Genomic DNA, 17,063 nt, shown 5'->3' on the forward strand with positions numbered 1-17,063 from the left:
ACAGGTTGTGTGTATATACATACATGTGTGTATACATAGCACACATACGTGTATATATATATACACACAAGAAGAAAAGCCTCCAGAACTAACACATTTTATTCTTCCACCTATAATCCTTTGAACACAGTATACAACCTATTCTTCTTAGAACTGTTACAGGTACTACTGCCACTTAGCTTCGGGGCATCAGAAATAACTACACAAGCATTCATGAAGCATTCTTAAATCCCTGGACAGGAAGCACAATGCAAATCAGTAATAATTCTACATGCATCACGACCAGCACATGTAAGCACATACCTGGCACTTGTTTAGATTCTCTCATTTCTTTTATATCTTTAATATAGAGTCTTGCAAACGCAGAAAATACGGGATCCAACCCCCAGAACAGAGAAGGCATCTCTTCTTCATACTTCTTGGACTCAGACTGCATTCAAAACCTGTGAACACAGGAAAAATTGTAGTTATTGTCCACACAGGTGAGGAGAGGCTGTTCTCCTATGTTCCAGCTGAATGAAAAAATACCTTGTGATTTTACAAACAGCAACACAACAGAGCTGATGAAGAGTCACAAGAACTTGTCTAATACTGTGTTACCTGTGCATCCCATAAGAAACAGTCAAAATATTGACAATTTACATAAGTATACTGACAATTTACATAAGTATTGAAGCTCAACAGTAACATTGTTCTACCAAGCTCCTTCAAATGAAATAGAATTTTAGGGATTTCTCATCTGTGGACATAGAGAGAACCAAATGCAATGCTTCTTTAAGAGTGGGATAATTAGTTACTTTCTGTATACTTGGTTTTCCTCCCCATCATTCTCCTTCCCTTCCCTAAGACATTCCCCTCATTGTTCATCCTGTGCTTTACCAGGGGAAGGAAAGGTTTTTTTTTTTTTCTTTTAATAAAACAAGAGCAACCAGCCCTTCTTTATTTTGGACATGCAGTCTCCAATAACTACATAATGGTTCCTTTCCCCTTTTACCTCTTCAGTTTCCCCTGTTTCATGCCTATCTTCTGTCATTACCAGGGCTAATTCTCAGTTTATCACAGTTAGTTTCAGAAAAAATAGCTCTCAATTCAAGAAGGTTTGTCTTGAACACCTTGTGTAGAGATTTTGAGGCTGGATATATGTTTTATTAGTTTCTCCTGCATGGGTAACTAAATTGTTCCTGTAAAGCTTTCCACGTTACCACTGAATGGACATCAGCCACTTACAGGTGTAGACCAAAGGTGATAAGTGGACAGCTTTTGAATATTGTGCATTATAACTGAGAGTTGGAAGCTCAAGTCTTCTGAGAGGGAAGAGCTCTCTGCTACAGGTTGCCAGTGATCTCTGTACTCTGCAAGAGACACTTATAGCTACTGATAGAGAGCCAACATGCCACGAATATCAGGATAGCATCTTGCTTCTTTGGGAAACAACACAGCTTGGATTCTGCTTCGTTTCTGCTTTCACACTTAAAGTTTAATTTGTGGCAGAAAAACAGTGTAGCACAATATGCTAGAGTGTTGCTGACATCTCCTCTATAAGGTGAAAAGAACTGCAGATTATAATTATACTTATTTCCAAAATAAATACTTAAAAAAAAAAACCACAGAGATACTTGTTTTATGAAATGTTGAAAGTACTTGATTCAGTCAGTTCCACCATGACTTCACCTTTAAGTAAGAACCTGAATATTTTTGTTTACACTTGGATTTTTGTCTCTCTCCCACCTACAAGCAGGTTTTCCCAACCTACCCCTTTTGCACATGCCATAACTACTCAAAAACTTCTTACCACCCTTTTTTCACTCAAATCTCCACAGGAAACACCTTTTCTGCTGCTGAATTGCAGGCACTGCTCAGTCGAAATTGCTAAACTAAGCTGTTAACCACATGAACTTAATAGTGCAAGGTTGCTGTTCCTCCATATGGCAGTTCTCCAGTTGCTTGCTATACAGTCTATATCAAATTTAGACCACAAACCTTCCCAAGCAAACACATGGTTTGAACCTGTATTTTACTTAGCACATTCATTTTCATGACAAAATTAAGTCTTCCCAGTGCCTCTTTGTTTGCAGTCTCAAGTACACTGGTGCTTGCATTGTCCCTACATTACCGTAAATAGAAATATATACAAAAAAAAACAATTAGCGCAACAAAAGGCTATGGCACATACAAAGAGTTCACAGGTCAAACAAAAAACTTACATCCTACGATCAATCAGGGTTAGCACATGGTAAGTTGGAACAAAGAGAAGCACTCCTGTTCAGTGTCCCGCTCTCAAACAGGCACTTTCAGGGTACCATTTTGTCTTTTATGGGCTACAGCCCCCCAGCTATTCACTTTTAGTGGCTTCTCCCAGACAAGAAACGTGGACACAGTCACAGTTTTGTTGCCTGTCTTTATCTTGCGTACAAAGCAATATTCCTTTCTGCACCGTGTCCCCCAGTGTATTCTGCAGGATTATTGCAAACCGTCATAGCTCAGCATTAGCCTGTTCTCCTAGGCAGGTAGCAGACCTCAAAAACAAGCTAAAAAAAGAGAATCAGGTAAAAAGCCTAACTTCGTGTTTTGCATGAACAGCCACTCACTGGAGCAAAACGCAGAAGACACCCCCGCACATGTGCACATCTGAGTGGAAAAGTTGACGAAGCAGCACCACTAGAGATTAAAAATATCTGCAATTTATTATTTCACTATGCAATCAACATCTGGGCATTTTAAACATAGTAATAGTCTGAGCACTAGCCAGAAGGCTGAACATTTCTGCGTTACAGGAAACGAAGCATCTTTTACTGCTTCCCTGTCCTGAAGAAAGGAGTTGTGCAGCAAAAGCTCTTTCTATCTCAGAACTACTGGGAATTAAGTATCAAATTCTGTAGCTTCCCTCTACCTCACAAGCCTTGTTATAGCTCTTCACCATAGAAATGTTCACCCTTCATGTACAGTACCTCTCTGCTCGGTTGACGTGTGCTGCAGACAGCCAAAGTTCTGTCTTATAGATCTGGGGATTCCTCGATAAAAAGCAAATCCCCTCCCCAGCACAATGAAGGCAGGACAAGTTTTTTGAAGTCCACAGAACGAATCCTCTGAAACCACACGTTAGACAATCCGTACCTACAAGGCTGGGATAGCAAAACTGCAGTCTAGCCACTAACTTGCTTTCAGCGATGGCCAACAGGCTCTGCTTCTGCAGAGCAGTTTTCTCTTGCCCCTTCATGGTCCCATCAACCTTCCCAAGCACTGCCAGCACCCAAAGCCAAGCCCATTTTCTTTCTTCCCTCCCAAGCGACCCACGCGGTAGCCCCTTTTTAACAGCCACCTATTTAAAACCAAAGGCTTGTGGCCCTCTGGGAGGCAGAGGCGTCTGCTGTCCCCTGTACCGCTTCCCTCCGCACACCCGTTACGAGTCCATTCTTCTGCTAGGGTGGAAACTTTCTGATAATTCTGTATTGATCTGTGCCCTTACAGCCAGCTGATGGCATTGACAGCTGTCGTCTTTTTGCTCCTGTAACAGAAGATGTTAAGTAACCCCTTTCAATGGATCTATTTTTCAGTTAGTTTACAGGCTTGATGCACACAAACTGATAGTGTTAGAAAACAGAATTCCTACAAGGCTGATAAAAATGCTTCTAATCAATTTCTCTTTAGCTATGTAACAGTACCTTCCCATAACTTCCACTCAAATTGGCACAGGAAGCCTCTCCATCCCGGGGGTTAATTAATTATGCAGTCATCCTGCCAAAAGCAGGGCTTTCCATTATGCTAGCAGAGCTTTCTGCTCCTCACTGGTACTGCTGGCGATACGCTATCAGCCCGGCGGATAACAGCTGCCCTGCACAATCACGAACCAAGGGGCAAACAGGAGGCATTGTGGTGAAGCACGGCCCTGTAATCAGTAACAACACAGATAGCCAACAATAAGCAATTCCGAACAGATACTGTACGTACAAATGTTTGGGAACTGAAGCGACTTTTGCTGAACCACGTGACGAGGTTTAGCAGCACAAACAGTAGAGTCCTAGTAAAATGTTATCTCTTTCTGCATTTTGTTTTGAAAGCAAGTAAGGACTTCACAACTGTAGTAGTGCAAGGAACTCAGTCCTGTGAGGTGATGAAAAGGCAAAAGAGGCATCGGGTCCACAAGCCTAATAGATATGAAATATCCTTTTTTGCCTCTCTGTAAAATATCTCTGAAGGCAACAAAGACGCAGCAAACAACAACAACAAAACAGGAATTAAATTTTATTACTGAACCACTTCTCTGGGAAACGGTTCTGTTCCAAATGTAAAAATGTAAAGTTTATATGGCAATTCTTTAAGTACAAATAAATAAAAACACCCCAATTTGAGACTATTCTAGACACTATCCTGTTCAAACGAGGCCATTTCCTTGACCTCCTGCTATCAATGTTAGCTTTTCTGACCTTAGTGAGAACTGAAACAAGTCCATAATCCTCAGGCATCTCTTGTGAGCTCAGCAAGGCACTATCCTAACAGGAGACGAGAAACCAAAGAACTTTGGCAGCCTTCTCAACAGCTGCCACATCGCAAAACCAAGCCCATTTTCTACCTTCCTTCCCAAGTGGCCCACCTGGGAGAATGGTCCAGGCTTGTTCGAATAGCTCCCAATTAAACCACCCAAGAGATTTGTTCAACAGAAGCAGCTCCAGACAATAAATATCACAGCTCCTAATCCTGTGTTCACCTTTTTCAAAAATGGTAAAAGATTAAGAACTGGACTTCTTCCAATCCCAGTGAAATGGGAACCACAAGGAAAAGAACCTGTGATTATGTTTCTCGTGGAGCCTTTTCTCCAGACGTGATTTACAGCCAGAGCTCTTGGAGAAGATTTCCTTAGTTTGAGATGACTAAGATGATTGTTTGGAGCCAAATGAAGCCACGCAAAAAGTAGTTTGCCAGAGGTTGTCTGCAACTGGTCTGCAACTACCAGCAGAGCGCTGCAAAGACTCTCTCAAGCTAGCTTTGAGTCAGAGGCAGAGGATATTTACCCACCAACACACGTGGTAAAAACATCCTGCCAGGCATTTGCTCCTCTCCAAAGCCTGCACACTGTACCAGCACCAACCACGTACACAGAAGAAGTTCCTGAACTGCTGCAGTTGGCAACCCAGTGCATTAAAGCAACTTGCAGTCACCCTTGGTTTACTCGAACGAACCAGGCTATAAACTTTGGCTGGTAAAGAATTGCTTTACGGGTCAGCCATCCCCACCGCAGAGAAAGCAACTTGTAGAAAGTGGGGCAGAGCAAACAGCTGGGTTTTGTAACCACCCCAGTCATCTGAATTGAACTCATCTGTGGTTGAGTCAACACCCTACACGACAAAAGAGTATTATTCAATTCTTCACGAGCAGCACAGGCAATTCCAGCATGATACATTTAAAAATGGTTTTAAATGGCCAAAGCCACATACAACATTTTAAGTTAAAAGCAAGCAAACAAACCCAACGTTTTATTATTCAAGTAGATCTAAGTGAGCTGGAAAGTAAAGCCTTTGGTTACAGACAATATAGGATAAGGATTCTAAAACCGAAGTTCATCCATGGACTTTTTTTTAAAACTACACAATTAAAAGAACATTTTCAACACTAGTAACAAGAAAAAAAAAGACACTGAGATCAGAATACATCACTCAGAGAAAGTTGGCTAAGCACTTCCAGTCTTTCCTAATAATCTACCTTCCACTGCTCGTGTGAACTCCCATTACTAGATGGCGCAACAAATGTCGGTAGGGAACTACATCCTGTATGTCTCGTACACAAGGAAAGTACAGTTTCAATTTTTAAACACTATTTTTGAAGCAAACTTGAGAGCTAGAACTCCTGAATTTCAAGAAGTTTAGCAGTTCCTGAAATTATTTGTGCAAGTGTAACCTCCTGAGATAACTCATTTACCAAAAGTGAACAAATCACAGAATTTCTGTTAAAGACACTGCTCAAAACTTCAAACATCTGTCTCTTTATTACATGAGATGACATTAGAGCATGCTTCCCTGCCAAGGGAAGATGGTGCAAGGCAAAAGACCCATCACCATGAACTTTAGCCAGAAAGCAACATAGAAAGGTATTGCCCACGATGCCTAGGTAGGAGAAAAAATGCCTTATTTTGTCAAACTGACACAGTTAGTGCATTGAATAGTCTTCCAGGGGAGTTAATGTCTTCTGACATAAACTGTCATGTATTTTTATCTGTTTTTCATTTCCAGAAGGATTTTGAAATCCTTCTGGACAGACAGGTGTTTCTGCAAAAGACCAGATAGGTTGGTTTCTCCAACATCAACAGTCTCGAAAAGAAGGACGGAACTTACAATCCTAACGCATCTTCTTTGGCATTGCAAATTGTTTTACATGCAAGTTAAACCTGGTGACAAGGTTTCAGCACCCAATTTTCCAAAAGCATGATTCTGGACAACTAACAAGGAAGTGTGCAATAAAAAAAAAAAAAAAAAAAGTAGAGGCAGCTCCTTCAGATCCTCATCCCATGTGTTAGTCACAAGACATTTTCGTATGTATCAAGAAATCAGCAAACCACTCAACAGACAAACACACTGGCTCTGTGTGTTTATTTGTCACAGCTGTAATCTTAACACAAATAAAGCAGTGGTAATCACTGCTGATAGTCATAAAGCTTCACTTGCTATTTGTATTTTAAAGCCATTAGATAATCATGCTGAAGTACCCTCTTCAACTAATTCTCCTAACCTGTCTGGAGTGAGGGCAAGAGGAAGTCTATGAAGGTGATTAATTCTCTCTAAAAGCTCTTAATCTCCCACCATGCTGGGAGAATGAGCCGAGCTGCTGAAAAGACATTCTTTCACTGGGAAAGACAGTTCCCAGTTGTTAGTGTAAAGTAAAAACAAACAAAAACTAAAAATAAATTACTTTTTTTTTTCCTTAATAAATAATAAGTTTGCTGGTTGGAAAAACAGCAGGATAGAAGCTTTGAGAGAAAAGGGCTCCAAGCAGTCTCTTGGCAAATGAACATTTCTGGGACAGATGCACGTATTTTACTGATCCACTGCAAACGGATATTCAGGTTAACTAACAAAGCAAAGAGAATAAAACATAACTCACCACATTTTAAGGCAACACAGTGAGCTTTCCTACTTTGGTACAGCAGTGTAAAATAGATTTAGTGCTACTTGTTGAAGGAATACTTTCAAATTCCAGAAATTTGTGTAGAAGTGGCAAACAGAGTAAAATCGCTTTCTAAAGCTATTAGGCCTGTATCCTCCACGGCAAGGTTAATTCAAGTTCTAGAAGCAAGTTTTCCTGACTATTTTTTGCCCCTTTAAATGAGTTTACGCATCTGGTGTAAATTAACACAGGCTCTGGATTAAGATCAGGATTTATATGAACATTCATAGCACAACAGAGCATTCCACTACAACCAGAGACCTAAAAATGATTAACCTCGTGTTTAGTTGAGGTGCACGGATGTGTTAAAAAGTTTTCAAAATATTCACAGAGCATACCAAAGCATTAGATTATGGCAGACCTGTTTAAAGTTCTGAATTCAATTAAAGTTTTTCTTTGCTGTACAAGTAAATCTTTTAACTATATCAGAACAAACCCTTGCAAACTGAGGCTGTGCTTGAAACGTGGTCTCCAACTAAGACTGTTGTTGATATACACAAAATAATTCAAGGCAGAATAACTTTGAAGTTTCAGACACAAGTAGGATCATCACATAGTCTGTGAGCATAACTAGAGGCTGAGATTACATTTGGAGCTCTTTAGGACTTTTACAATGGTTAGAAAGATAATAAAATTAAGTTGACGCTGACTTTCATTTCTAGACTGGCTACAGTTTTGGGTTTTGTTTCGTTTTTTCTCCCTTTGTATGCAATTCTACAAAATTATTCGTTTTCTCCTCCAAATAAAAACTCGTGATGCTTCCTGGTCTGAAGGAACTTCTTGCAGAAAAATGTTTAGATGCTACTGAAGATAACCCCATGCAACTGAAAGGCAGCATGGAAAAAAAGAAGCATTGAGACTGTATTTATTATTACAGCATTCTCTCTTACTGGGAGAATTTCAAACTATCAACACATGTAAGAACAAAGTTTGGTTATATTTTTCTAATGCTCCTTGTAGAGGCTATTTGTCCTCTCGGCCATTGTCTAGAAAAAGTATCCAAAGTGTTGTTTTCAGCATCAAAGACGCTGCAATTCCCAGTCATCAAGCCTCTGAATTTCTTTTGCAACTGTGCCACCTTTCTGAGGACTAGAACTTCTATACCTGAAATCAAGCACAGGATTTCTGAGTCACAACAGAACTACAAAAAGTTTTATTAGGTAAAGAAAACCGATTTGATCTTCTCTGATTCTTTGGATGCTCACGCTAGGGAGACACAGATAGAAATATCAAAGGTGTGCAGATATTTCTTGATTCCTTAAGACAAATTGTCCTGCACCATCTCTTACACTCTGCTCTATGAACTCTGAATGATTTGAAGAGTAGTTTATTCTCAGCTAAGAAATCTGGCTCATTATTCCTTATCTCAGCTGCTACATTCTACTCGGAGCTGTTAAAAATCCACAGACTTTGTCTGTCCCCTATCAAATTTTGGGTTAGCAATTTTTGCAATTCTCAAAGGATGTTCTGAAATAATGAGTATTTTACAGGTCCTCCCTCTGAGCTCTTTCCGTATTTCATCACTGAGAGCTGATACAGGACACCAGTCCCATACAGAACAAACCAAAAACTGCACGGGAACTCCTTGCCTGCAGTACGAATGTCTTCTTAGTAGCTTACCTCCCTATAGAGCAAAGAAGGCTAAACTGCTTTGCTAGAAATGATTTTTGCCTACCTTCAATAAAACCTTTTTCTGAATCCAGTAGGAGGTCACCAAATGGACAGAACACTACCAAGAATCCTGAAAGAAAATACCTTGCTGAATCCTGTGGCTGCAACTCCTTATATTCCTTGCATGAATCACTGTCGCAGTTACCATATGATAAAGTCGTTACTATTTCTGACTTTGCGGTATGTGGGGAAAAAAAAAGACAGACAAAACATCCTTTTATAAACAGATTAAAGTATTTCCTTAATTGTATTTCAATAGATGCCACACCCTGCCTCAGGCTTCCGAAAGTCAGTTGCTCCTGTATACTGCACCCAGAACACTAGATTATAGCTCAGCCACAAGCTGCTGGAATTATTTTTTCCATTGGTAATATTATGTGTCTCTGCTACAGAAAATTCAGTTCAAATCAGTGTAATGGACTTTTTTGGTTTAATTCATAAATATCTCATGGAATACTATACAATATAATTCTGTGGATGTGAGATTAAAGGTCTCTTCTGTCCAAAAAAAAAAAAAAAAAAAAAAAAAAGAATTTTGGGGATTTGGGGGAACTTGAGATACAAAGCGAATCCCATCACAATGCTCTGTTTTCTCATAAGTAGGTCCCAGCATCCGAAGTTTGTGTATGCTATTGTCGAACACACAATAGCTGTTGTTTGCCTGAACAATCTACACATGACAGCAGCAGTGTGTGCAGCTGTAACACCAAGAAGAGAACCTACAGAAAACCAAATCATATTTTACAACTTACAGTATTTTTTGCCCCACAAAACAGAATTATACTACAGTTTATAAAAATCTAGATAAAAATAGCAGAACATAATACATGCATAAACTGTGTTAAACGTGGATGCAATGTAAAAATGACTTTTTGAGTGAAAAACTACACTTTTCTCAGTAACAGTTTACATTTTAAAGCCTAGCTTTGCATTAATGATCTCACATTTAAAAGTTATTTGCTCTTTTTGATAACAGATATGTTTCCAACATTATCCCACTGCAATGTCTCTTACTTCGATACTACTAAACAATCAGTGGCTTTCTGTCCTACCCTTTTGTCAGATTGCCCCCTTTTTTTTTTCCTTCCAAAATGTTCCCTACTTTTCAGTACGGTATGCTTTTATAATATGTGTAGTAGGCATAATAATGACCCTGCTTATGCTTACTACATAACCAGCACTGGGTTGCTGGCCATAATAATAATTAAAAGCCAAACCAAACAAACAAACAACTTATTTGCATATTGCAGAACAAGTTATTCAGTCCTAAGATTCCAGAGGTGATCAGCATCACACGGGAACATAATGTCCAGTCTGGAAAAAGGTTCCTGGGAAACAGAGGATGAAATTCGGGATTTGCAGAAAGAAAAGCAGTAATACATGTGGGTTTTTTATTCAGATATTTTGTGCCAGTATTGACTGAGATGCAAAGCTATCTTTATCCCTTAATAAATTTCTAATCCTAGCTGCTATGTGAACTAATGCAAATTTGAAAGCCACGAACAAAAAGAACAAATCAGCTCGTGACTCCTATGCAAGAGGAAAAGGTCTAATTACCATCTGGAGGAAAGACAAACATGGTGAAGCATTTGTAATGCACGCTTTCATGTGACTTAACTAAAGCTTCTATTATCCATCAGATGGGGGCTCTACAAGTTTTAATTACTTTGCCTCGTGTTCATGTACAGTTTTGATCAAATAAGTGTTGCTTTAAATATAGTCTCAAGTGAAAAAAACGCTTACAAAGAAGACACTAATATTGTTAAGGCTAGCAGTATTTTGATTTTATATTATTTTAAAAGAAATCAATACTCTAGGTAGACTTATTCATGCGTGGTTCTGTGACATTATTATAGTCATCAACACGTGGAGTAAAAGAATTTAGAATAGCTACTGTACTAAAAAAATACAGCTATCCACAATGCAACAATAAGTTGTAATACTAACCCAAAACTCATTTTATAGGAATTTTCAAATTAAATGTAAACTGAGAAGTGTTCAAACTTGAAGTTTGTAACTACATTAGTCAATTAATCAATAAAAACAATCAGCTACATAATTTTAAATAAATTTACATAATTTTAAAGTTACATAATTTTAAAATTTCCCATTAAATCCAAGGCATAGTTTTGCTTGTCACCCAAGTAAATGTAAAAGCACAACTTACCCCTCCAATTATATATGCAAGCCTGACTATGTTTCAGAGTATCAGCCTTGAAGATGGTTTTGAAGCAGACCAGCTGGAAACAATAAAACAAATATTTCTTTTTTTTCTTTTTTTTGGCAAGAACTTCAATTAAGTTAACACATTAAAGCTTGAATACATTTGATCTGATGCGTCATGAAATATTCTTATAATATTTATTGAAATATCTGATTCTTATTCAAGATTTCTAGACTAATATAATTGCTTTTTATCTAACATTTGATTTCAAATAAAGTCTATTATTCTATAAAACATCATTACTTGGGAACATTCATATTTGCTCTGTCATCGGTCCAGAGGTGTTGCCTGCTGTCAGAAGATCAGAAGGTTTGCTGGGAGCATTATCTCCAAAGGTTGGAAGTAGAAACCCCGTCACACATTTCTAGAACAACTCACCTTATACAATTAAACACTGTAATAAATATAAGAATGTCAAGTGGGTATATTGCCCTCTGAAGATACCTTCCCCCACTGACTACTGAAAAAGCTAGGCCAATTTAGACTAAACCCAGATTTTTTGAAGATCTTACTCTTAACGTTTTAACACTTGATCTTTTTATTACAAACATCAAGTAGCACCAATATCCGTTGAAGCTTCCACATGCCATGTGTTTCTGTGGCAATTCTTAGATTTCCCATGGATGCATCCTAGTGCATATTTCCTACGGAAGTGCATCAAAACCAAGAAGCCATGCAATGCATCGTTTCCGGGTTATTGACAAGATTGATTGTGGCTCTTATCATATGGGTAAACTCTCAAAACTTCCTCGTTCAGTGTCTAACCTCTGCTATTATACGCATTTTTCCTATTGTACTAAACATGACTGAATTACTGCTGTTACTCAAATCAGAAAAGTTCATAAAACGCTGAGTCCAAAACCAAGCCTCTCCCTTTTCTGTTCCTTTATGAAGAAGGCTGATTTTCAAATGCAGAACAGAAATACCCATCTCTAAGCTACAGATCTATCAACTGTCCGTTTAGCAGAAGGGCTTAAGGAGCGCTGTATATGATGCAGTCACCACTTGCAATGCTTCCAGCACATGGGTACTGTGACTTGAGGCTCTTTGGAGAAAAATGTACAGCCATTTAGGCTACCCTCTTAACACCCTAAAGGAATAAAAGACTTTTTCCAGTACTTATTTACCATCAATTAGAGCATTAGGATAGAGGAGTCAGGTACAGTAGGAAAGTAAAATGTCTGCTGAAATGGGAGAAGAGAGAAAAAGGTCAGGTATGAGAGAATCACCAAAACTCTCTCATAAGCAGAAAATTAGTAAAACTATGGTGGTACAAAGTAAAGTACCAGAACTTTGTTCCATCCATTGAATCCAGAACTCCAAAGAAGAAGGTGTCAGATTCAGCAGGAAGCACAGCAGACTTTGGGAACGACTTCAGAGACAGAGTAGAGTCTACAACTGAAACAAGAATCCTACACAAGAGACAACGTTAACTCCAGGGACAGAAAAAAAGCAGAAAAAATAGTCTATGGAAAATCCACCTCTATATAGCTGGAAAACATCAACAAAAATACCACATGCATCAAGTAAAGAAAACAGAAGAGTGAGCGTTGAGTGCCAAAGGTGACAGACAGATCAAGGCATACGAAACAAGAAGCACGTCTCAGATTTAGCCACCAACAAGTCACCCGTGACCTTATAGCAGTTCAATGAACTCAAACATCAGAAAAAAGATTGGAGGAGATCAGCGAAAGCGTGGGTGGACAGAAAGTCAAGACAATATAAAAATATACCATTAAATATTTTTGAAAGAACTGAGGACAGGAAGTAGGACTGCAGTTTAGGGCAATTTACGTAGCAAAGTACACATTTCTAATTAAATTTCTGAAACGTGCATTTACTTTGAATGAAGAGAAGCTGGAGAAAAGCAGTTTAAATAAAATGGAGGTAGAACTTAAAGGGGGGCAGGTAGGAACAGTAGCAAGTGTAAGCAATTGGAAAGGATAGTGACATTTAGCAACAGAAAGTAGGGAGGAGACTTTTAAACCTTTAGAGAAGAAAAGGATTGCAGTAAAGAGTCACAGCTATTTCCAAGCTGGTTTATTCAATGTACAACTAAGATAGTTCTTCACTATCAGCCTACTCAGGCATTTTAAGGAAGCACTGAATTTTCAAAATGCATTGCATTAAATTCCTAAAGACAACACTTCTATATACTTATAATCCACTTTTATCTTTTTATCCCTACCATCTGAAAATATTTACAGTTGCTAAAAACTCCTGCTACCAGGAGAAAAGAAACAACAACAACAACAAAAAAAACACAACAGGCTTTATACAGCCTCCTCCATACCAGGAAGTCAATGCAAATCAGGAATGATTTGCTACTAGAACTTAGCCTTCACCTGGAAGAGTTTATTTTTAGGATTGAGTGGCAAGCTGTAACTCAGAGGAGAAGAATAAGAGAAAAATAGAAAACTGTGGCTTAGTCTCATTTTCAGATACTATGTTTGAACCTCAAATTACACTTAAAAAGCAAAAAAAAAAGTTTAAAATAAAACTTTATCATCAGCTTGATTGCTCATTTGTTGTGCCAGCCTTTCATCGTATATTTTCAACCTTGTATGATTTAAAAGCTCCCTGGTATGTAGACTATCTTTATAAAAGTCCAAAACAACACGTCCGCAGTACCTAGCAACAGTCATTCTTAGGACGACGCTACTGTCCCTGTTCTGCTCCAAGCGAATCTGGTTTATCACTTGCGCGTTAAAAGCAAACCGATACATTATGTAGATGCTGTATGCGAACTGCTTGCACTGTTCATCAGTAGAGCTGAGAAAGAACACGGCCCTAGTATCTCAGTCGCCTAACTGCCATCGCTCTTATGGGAGCAAACCCAATTACATTCCTTCACTTGTAGCTCAGGAACTTTTCTCAGTTTTGCATTTATTCCCGGTTACTGTTACAAACTCTGACATACACGCACGCACCCCCCGCTGCCCTGTCACATTAACCCCGAGGCTAAAGAAAAGCTGATCCTGCCTAGATACAAGGATTTCATGCTAAGGCTTTTGGATTCCTTTTTTTTTTTTTTCCACTCTGTCCTCATCAATTAGTTCAAACAACCAGATGCAAATTAGCCCCCAAAGCACTTTTAAAATCCAATTTAAAATCAAAATACTTACTTTCTTATCGTATTTAATCCCAAACTATGTACATGAAACTTCTAAATGAAGCTCATAGGTGCAGCCAGTCAGATCATAAAGGTGAAAGGAAAACAGCTCATCTAGACTGCAGCTGTTTCTTGGCATTAGCTTTATACATGTAAATGGTCTGGGCTTTAACACCCTCCTCAATGGTTTCACATTATGCATCCCAGCTGTCAATACCAAGGAACCACAAAGCCCCAGATCATTTTTGAACAATGCTGATTGCTACAACAAATCAGGACTCCTATTAGGTTAGCAAAAGTATTTGAGAAGCTCTCTATTCATAGAGTAGGCCTACCCTTGAAACTGATTTTGTGCAGATTAAAGAAATTAACTTATGACAACATTGTTACTTCACTCATAAGATTTTCCTGACAGGGGCCATCTTCTTGTTCTGTGGGGGCAGTACCTAGCACAGTGTGTTTCTGTACACTATAAATACTGTTAGCAGTAGCAATTACTTAACATACAACACCAATATATTCTTAAGAGGCTTCTACCCCAGCACACCTCACCCACCAAGGTCACTGTTATGACATGATGGAAAATTCAGTTCCAGACTACTACTACGCCCTTATTTCCCTCTGAACCACTGTTCGAACCTTTATTACTACAAACACCTGTACTACTCCTTTGCTGAAATCCTCTTCTCGATCCATCCCAGCACTTTCTATTCCTTAAAATCACGCTTCTTTCAAGCAGGCTGCCTCGGCTGCCATGATCCCCACAACCAGTCTATCTCAAGCTCTCATTGGCGTTACTGAGTTTACACATAAACATCCCTCATTAGATAGCAAACTACTGTCATGCTAATAAAATGGTCTGAGGAATGATGCACACCGGAGGCCTGATCTTTACAAGTTTTTAATGAATGGTTTAAATTAATGGTAACTGCAGGCACTCAGGTTCATAAGAGGATATGGTGTTACATTATTATTCTCACAGGGCGTTTGTCTCATCGCCAGATCTCCTAAGTCTCAAATCATTGCCTTAACTGCAGGATCAGCTTGCTGCCTCCTGTCAGAGCCTAAACTTTGCCTCCAAGATGTCTGCTAATTGCATCTTATCCAGGAGACAGGAACACCTCCCGCTTTCGTGTGAAGGAACACCACACATTTTGCAGCATACAGACAACGTGGCTATTAAAATGCAATCATATTTCGGGCTGATGAAGAAATCACTTGTGGGATGAGAAGGTTGTCGGGGACAGCAAATCAAGTCTGTCCCGCTGATCAAATCTCATGGGACAGCACGTAACGCTACGCCAAGCCACGACTGCTGTGGCAGATGAGGGGCAGGTGGAGAAGCAGTGCTGGCAAAAGTGAGTGTCCCCAAAGAGTGGCTATCCCCCCAAAAGCAGGTCTCCCCGGGCAGCCTTTTTCTGCCTCAAGGAACCTCTGCAAAGCCCGAGGCCTCCATAAAGGTTGGACGCGGTGCTTGGGGACACGATTTAGTGGGTGACATTGGCGGCTGGGTGATGGTTGGACCAGATTATCTTGGAGGTCTCTTCCAACCTTAACGATTTTACGAAGCCCCTCGGCCTGTGAGGGGCAGGTAGGGAAAAACATCGGGGGGCAGGAGAGGGAGGCGCCCCCTCAGAGGACACGAGCCCCCCCCGCACCGCCAGCCGCGCCCTGAGGTGAGGTGGGGGGGAAGGAGGGGGGGGGGCGCCCTCCTCCATTTTGGGCCCAGACACCAACTTACCCGCCGGAGGCCTCGGCGCGCTCCTATTGGCCCTCTCCGCGTCACGTGGGCGGGGGGGGGTTGAAAACCCGCCTTTGCCAGCGAGCGGTCGTTGGGAGGAGATGGAGGGAGGGGGGCGGCGTGGCGTCTGCGCATGCGTCAGAGGAGCGGAGGGGGGCGCGCACGCGCTGGCGGCAGCGGCGGTCGGGGCGCGAGGCGGTTCCGGGAGCGGGCGGGGCGGGGAGGGGAGGGGGGGAGCGAGCGAGCGAGCACGGGGCGCGCGCACGCGCCGGCGGCGGGAGGAGGAGGAGAAGGAGGGAGGGGGCAGGAGTGGGGGGGCGGTACCGGGGGGGGGAGGTGCCGGGGCCGCCCCGCCCCGCAGGAAACGGAGCCGCCCGGCCCCGCTCGGCGCCAGGGCGGGGAGCGGAGCCCAGCAGCGGAGCGTCGCCTTCCCCCGTCCCTTCAGCGGGAGCAGCCTCACCTCCCCCCCAGTGCCGCCCGGGCAACTTGTTGCCGCCGCCATGGCCCCCCGCCCCGCCGCCGGCCCCTAGGCGGGGAGCGCGCAGCCCCTCAGGGGGTCTCTCGGCCGTTTCCTTCCCCTCAGCCCGCGGCGGGCCCCGTGAGGGGAGGGTGTGTGAGGGGGGGGAGCCGCGATGTCCTTCTTTAACTTTCGCAAGATCTTCAAGCTGGGCGGCGAGAAGAAGAAGAAGCAGTACGAGCACGTCAAGAGGGATCTGAACCCCGAGGAGCTGTGGGAGATCATCGGCGAGCTGGGCGACGGCGCCTTCGGCAAGGTGTTCAAGGTACGGCCGCCACCCGCCGGGGCTCCCTGAGGCGGCACCGGCGCGGCCCCGGGTGCCGGCACGGCCCCGAGCCGCCTCCAAGCCCGCCTAAAGATAGCAAAGCCCCATGAGGTCACCGCCGCCTCCCGCTCCGCCCTGCCCGGTGCTGGCTCCTTCGCCTCGCCTCGGCTCTGGCCGCTGGGCACGTGTGGAGCGTGGCCCTGCGGAGGGGCTGAGCCAGGTGTCAAGTTTGCGCTGCTTTATTTTTGAAGTTTTTCTGCAGAAGGAAGCCCGTGGAAGTCAAGCTGACCGGTGGCGTGCCTCGCACGGTGCTCCCGGGGTTGGTTTTCATGGGCCTTCTGTCGTGGTCCTTGTGGAGTACAACTTGAAGCTCGTGTC

The 17,063-nt window shown here is 41.8% G+C and overlaps 2 protein-coding genes across 11 annotated transcripts in view; one reads left to right on the plus strand and one right to left on the minus strand.

Annotated features, from left to right (window-relative positions):
- STN1 (STN1 subunit of CST complex) overlaps positions 1-16,108 on the minus strand; it is a 42,410-nt gene extending 26,302 nt beyond the window's left edge. Inside the window, exons 1-3 of one of the 7 annotated variants that reach the window (XM_040564530.1) lie at positions 15,904-16,107; positions 10,994-11,066; positions 304-443 (exon numbers count right to left, since the gene is read on the minus strand). In XM_040564530.1, coding sequence (XP_040420464.1) covers positions 304-436 — 133 coding nt within the window. In that variant the 5' untranslated portion in view covers positions 437-443; positions 10,994-11,066; positions 15,904-16,107. Of the gene's footprint in view, positions 1-303; positions 444-1,792; positions 2,085-5,156; positions 5,304-10,993; positions 11,067-12,336; positions 12,356-14,175; positions 14,343-15,903 lie in introns of those variants that run through there. The other 6 variants (XM_040564532.1, XM_040564531.1, XM_040564534.1 and 3 more) reach the window with 6 other exon arrangements.
- A 125-nt stretch (positions 16,109-16,233) lies between these two features.
- Positions 16,234-17,063, plus strand: part of SLK (STE20 like kinase) — a 48,642-nt gene continuing 47,812 nt past the window's right edge. For 2 of the 4 annotated variants that reach the window (XM_040564538.1, XM_040564541.1), the window contains exon 1: positions 16,235-16,685. In XM_040564538.1, coding sequence (XP_040420472.1) covers positions 16,536-16,685 — 150 coding nt within the window. In that variant the 5' untranslated portion in view covers positions 16,235-16,535. Of the gene's footprint in view, positions 16,686-17,063 lie in introns of all 4 variants that reach the window. The other 2 variants (XM_040564539.1, XM_040564540.1) reach the window with 2 other exon arrangements.

This window comes from Cygnus olor, chromosome 7 (genome assembly GCF_009769625.2).
Source record: "Cygnus olor isolate bCygOlo1 chromosome 7, bCygOlo1.pri.v2, whole genome shotgun sequence".
Taxonomy (NCBI): Eukaryota; Metazoa; Chordata; class Aves; order Anseriformes; family Anatidae; genus Cygnus; species Cygnus olor.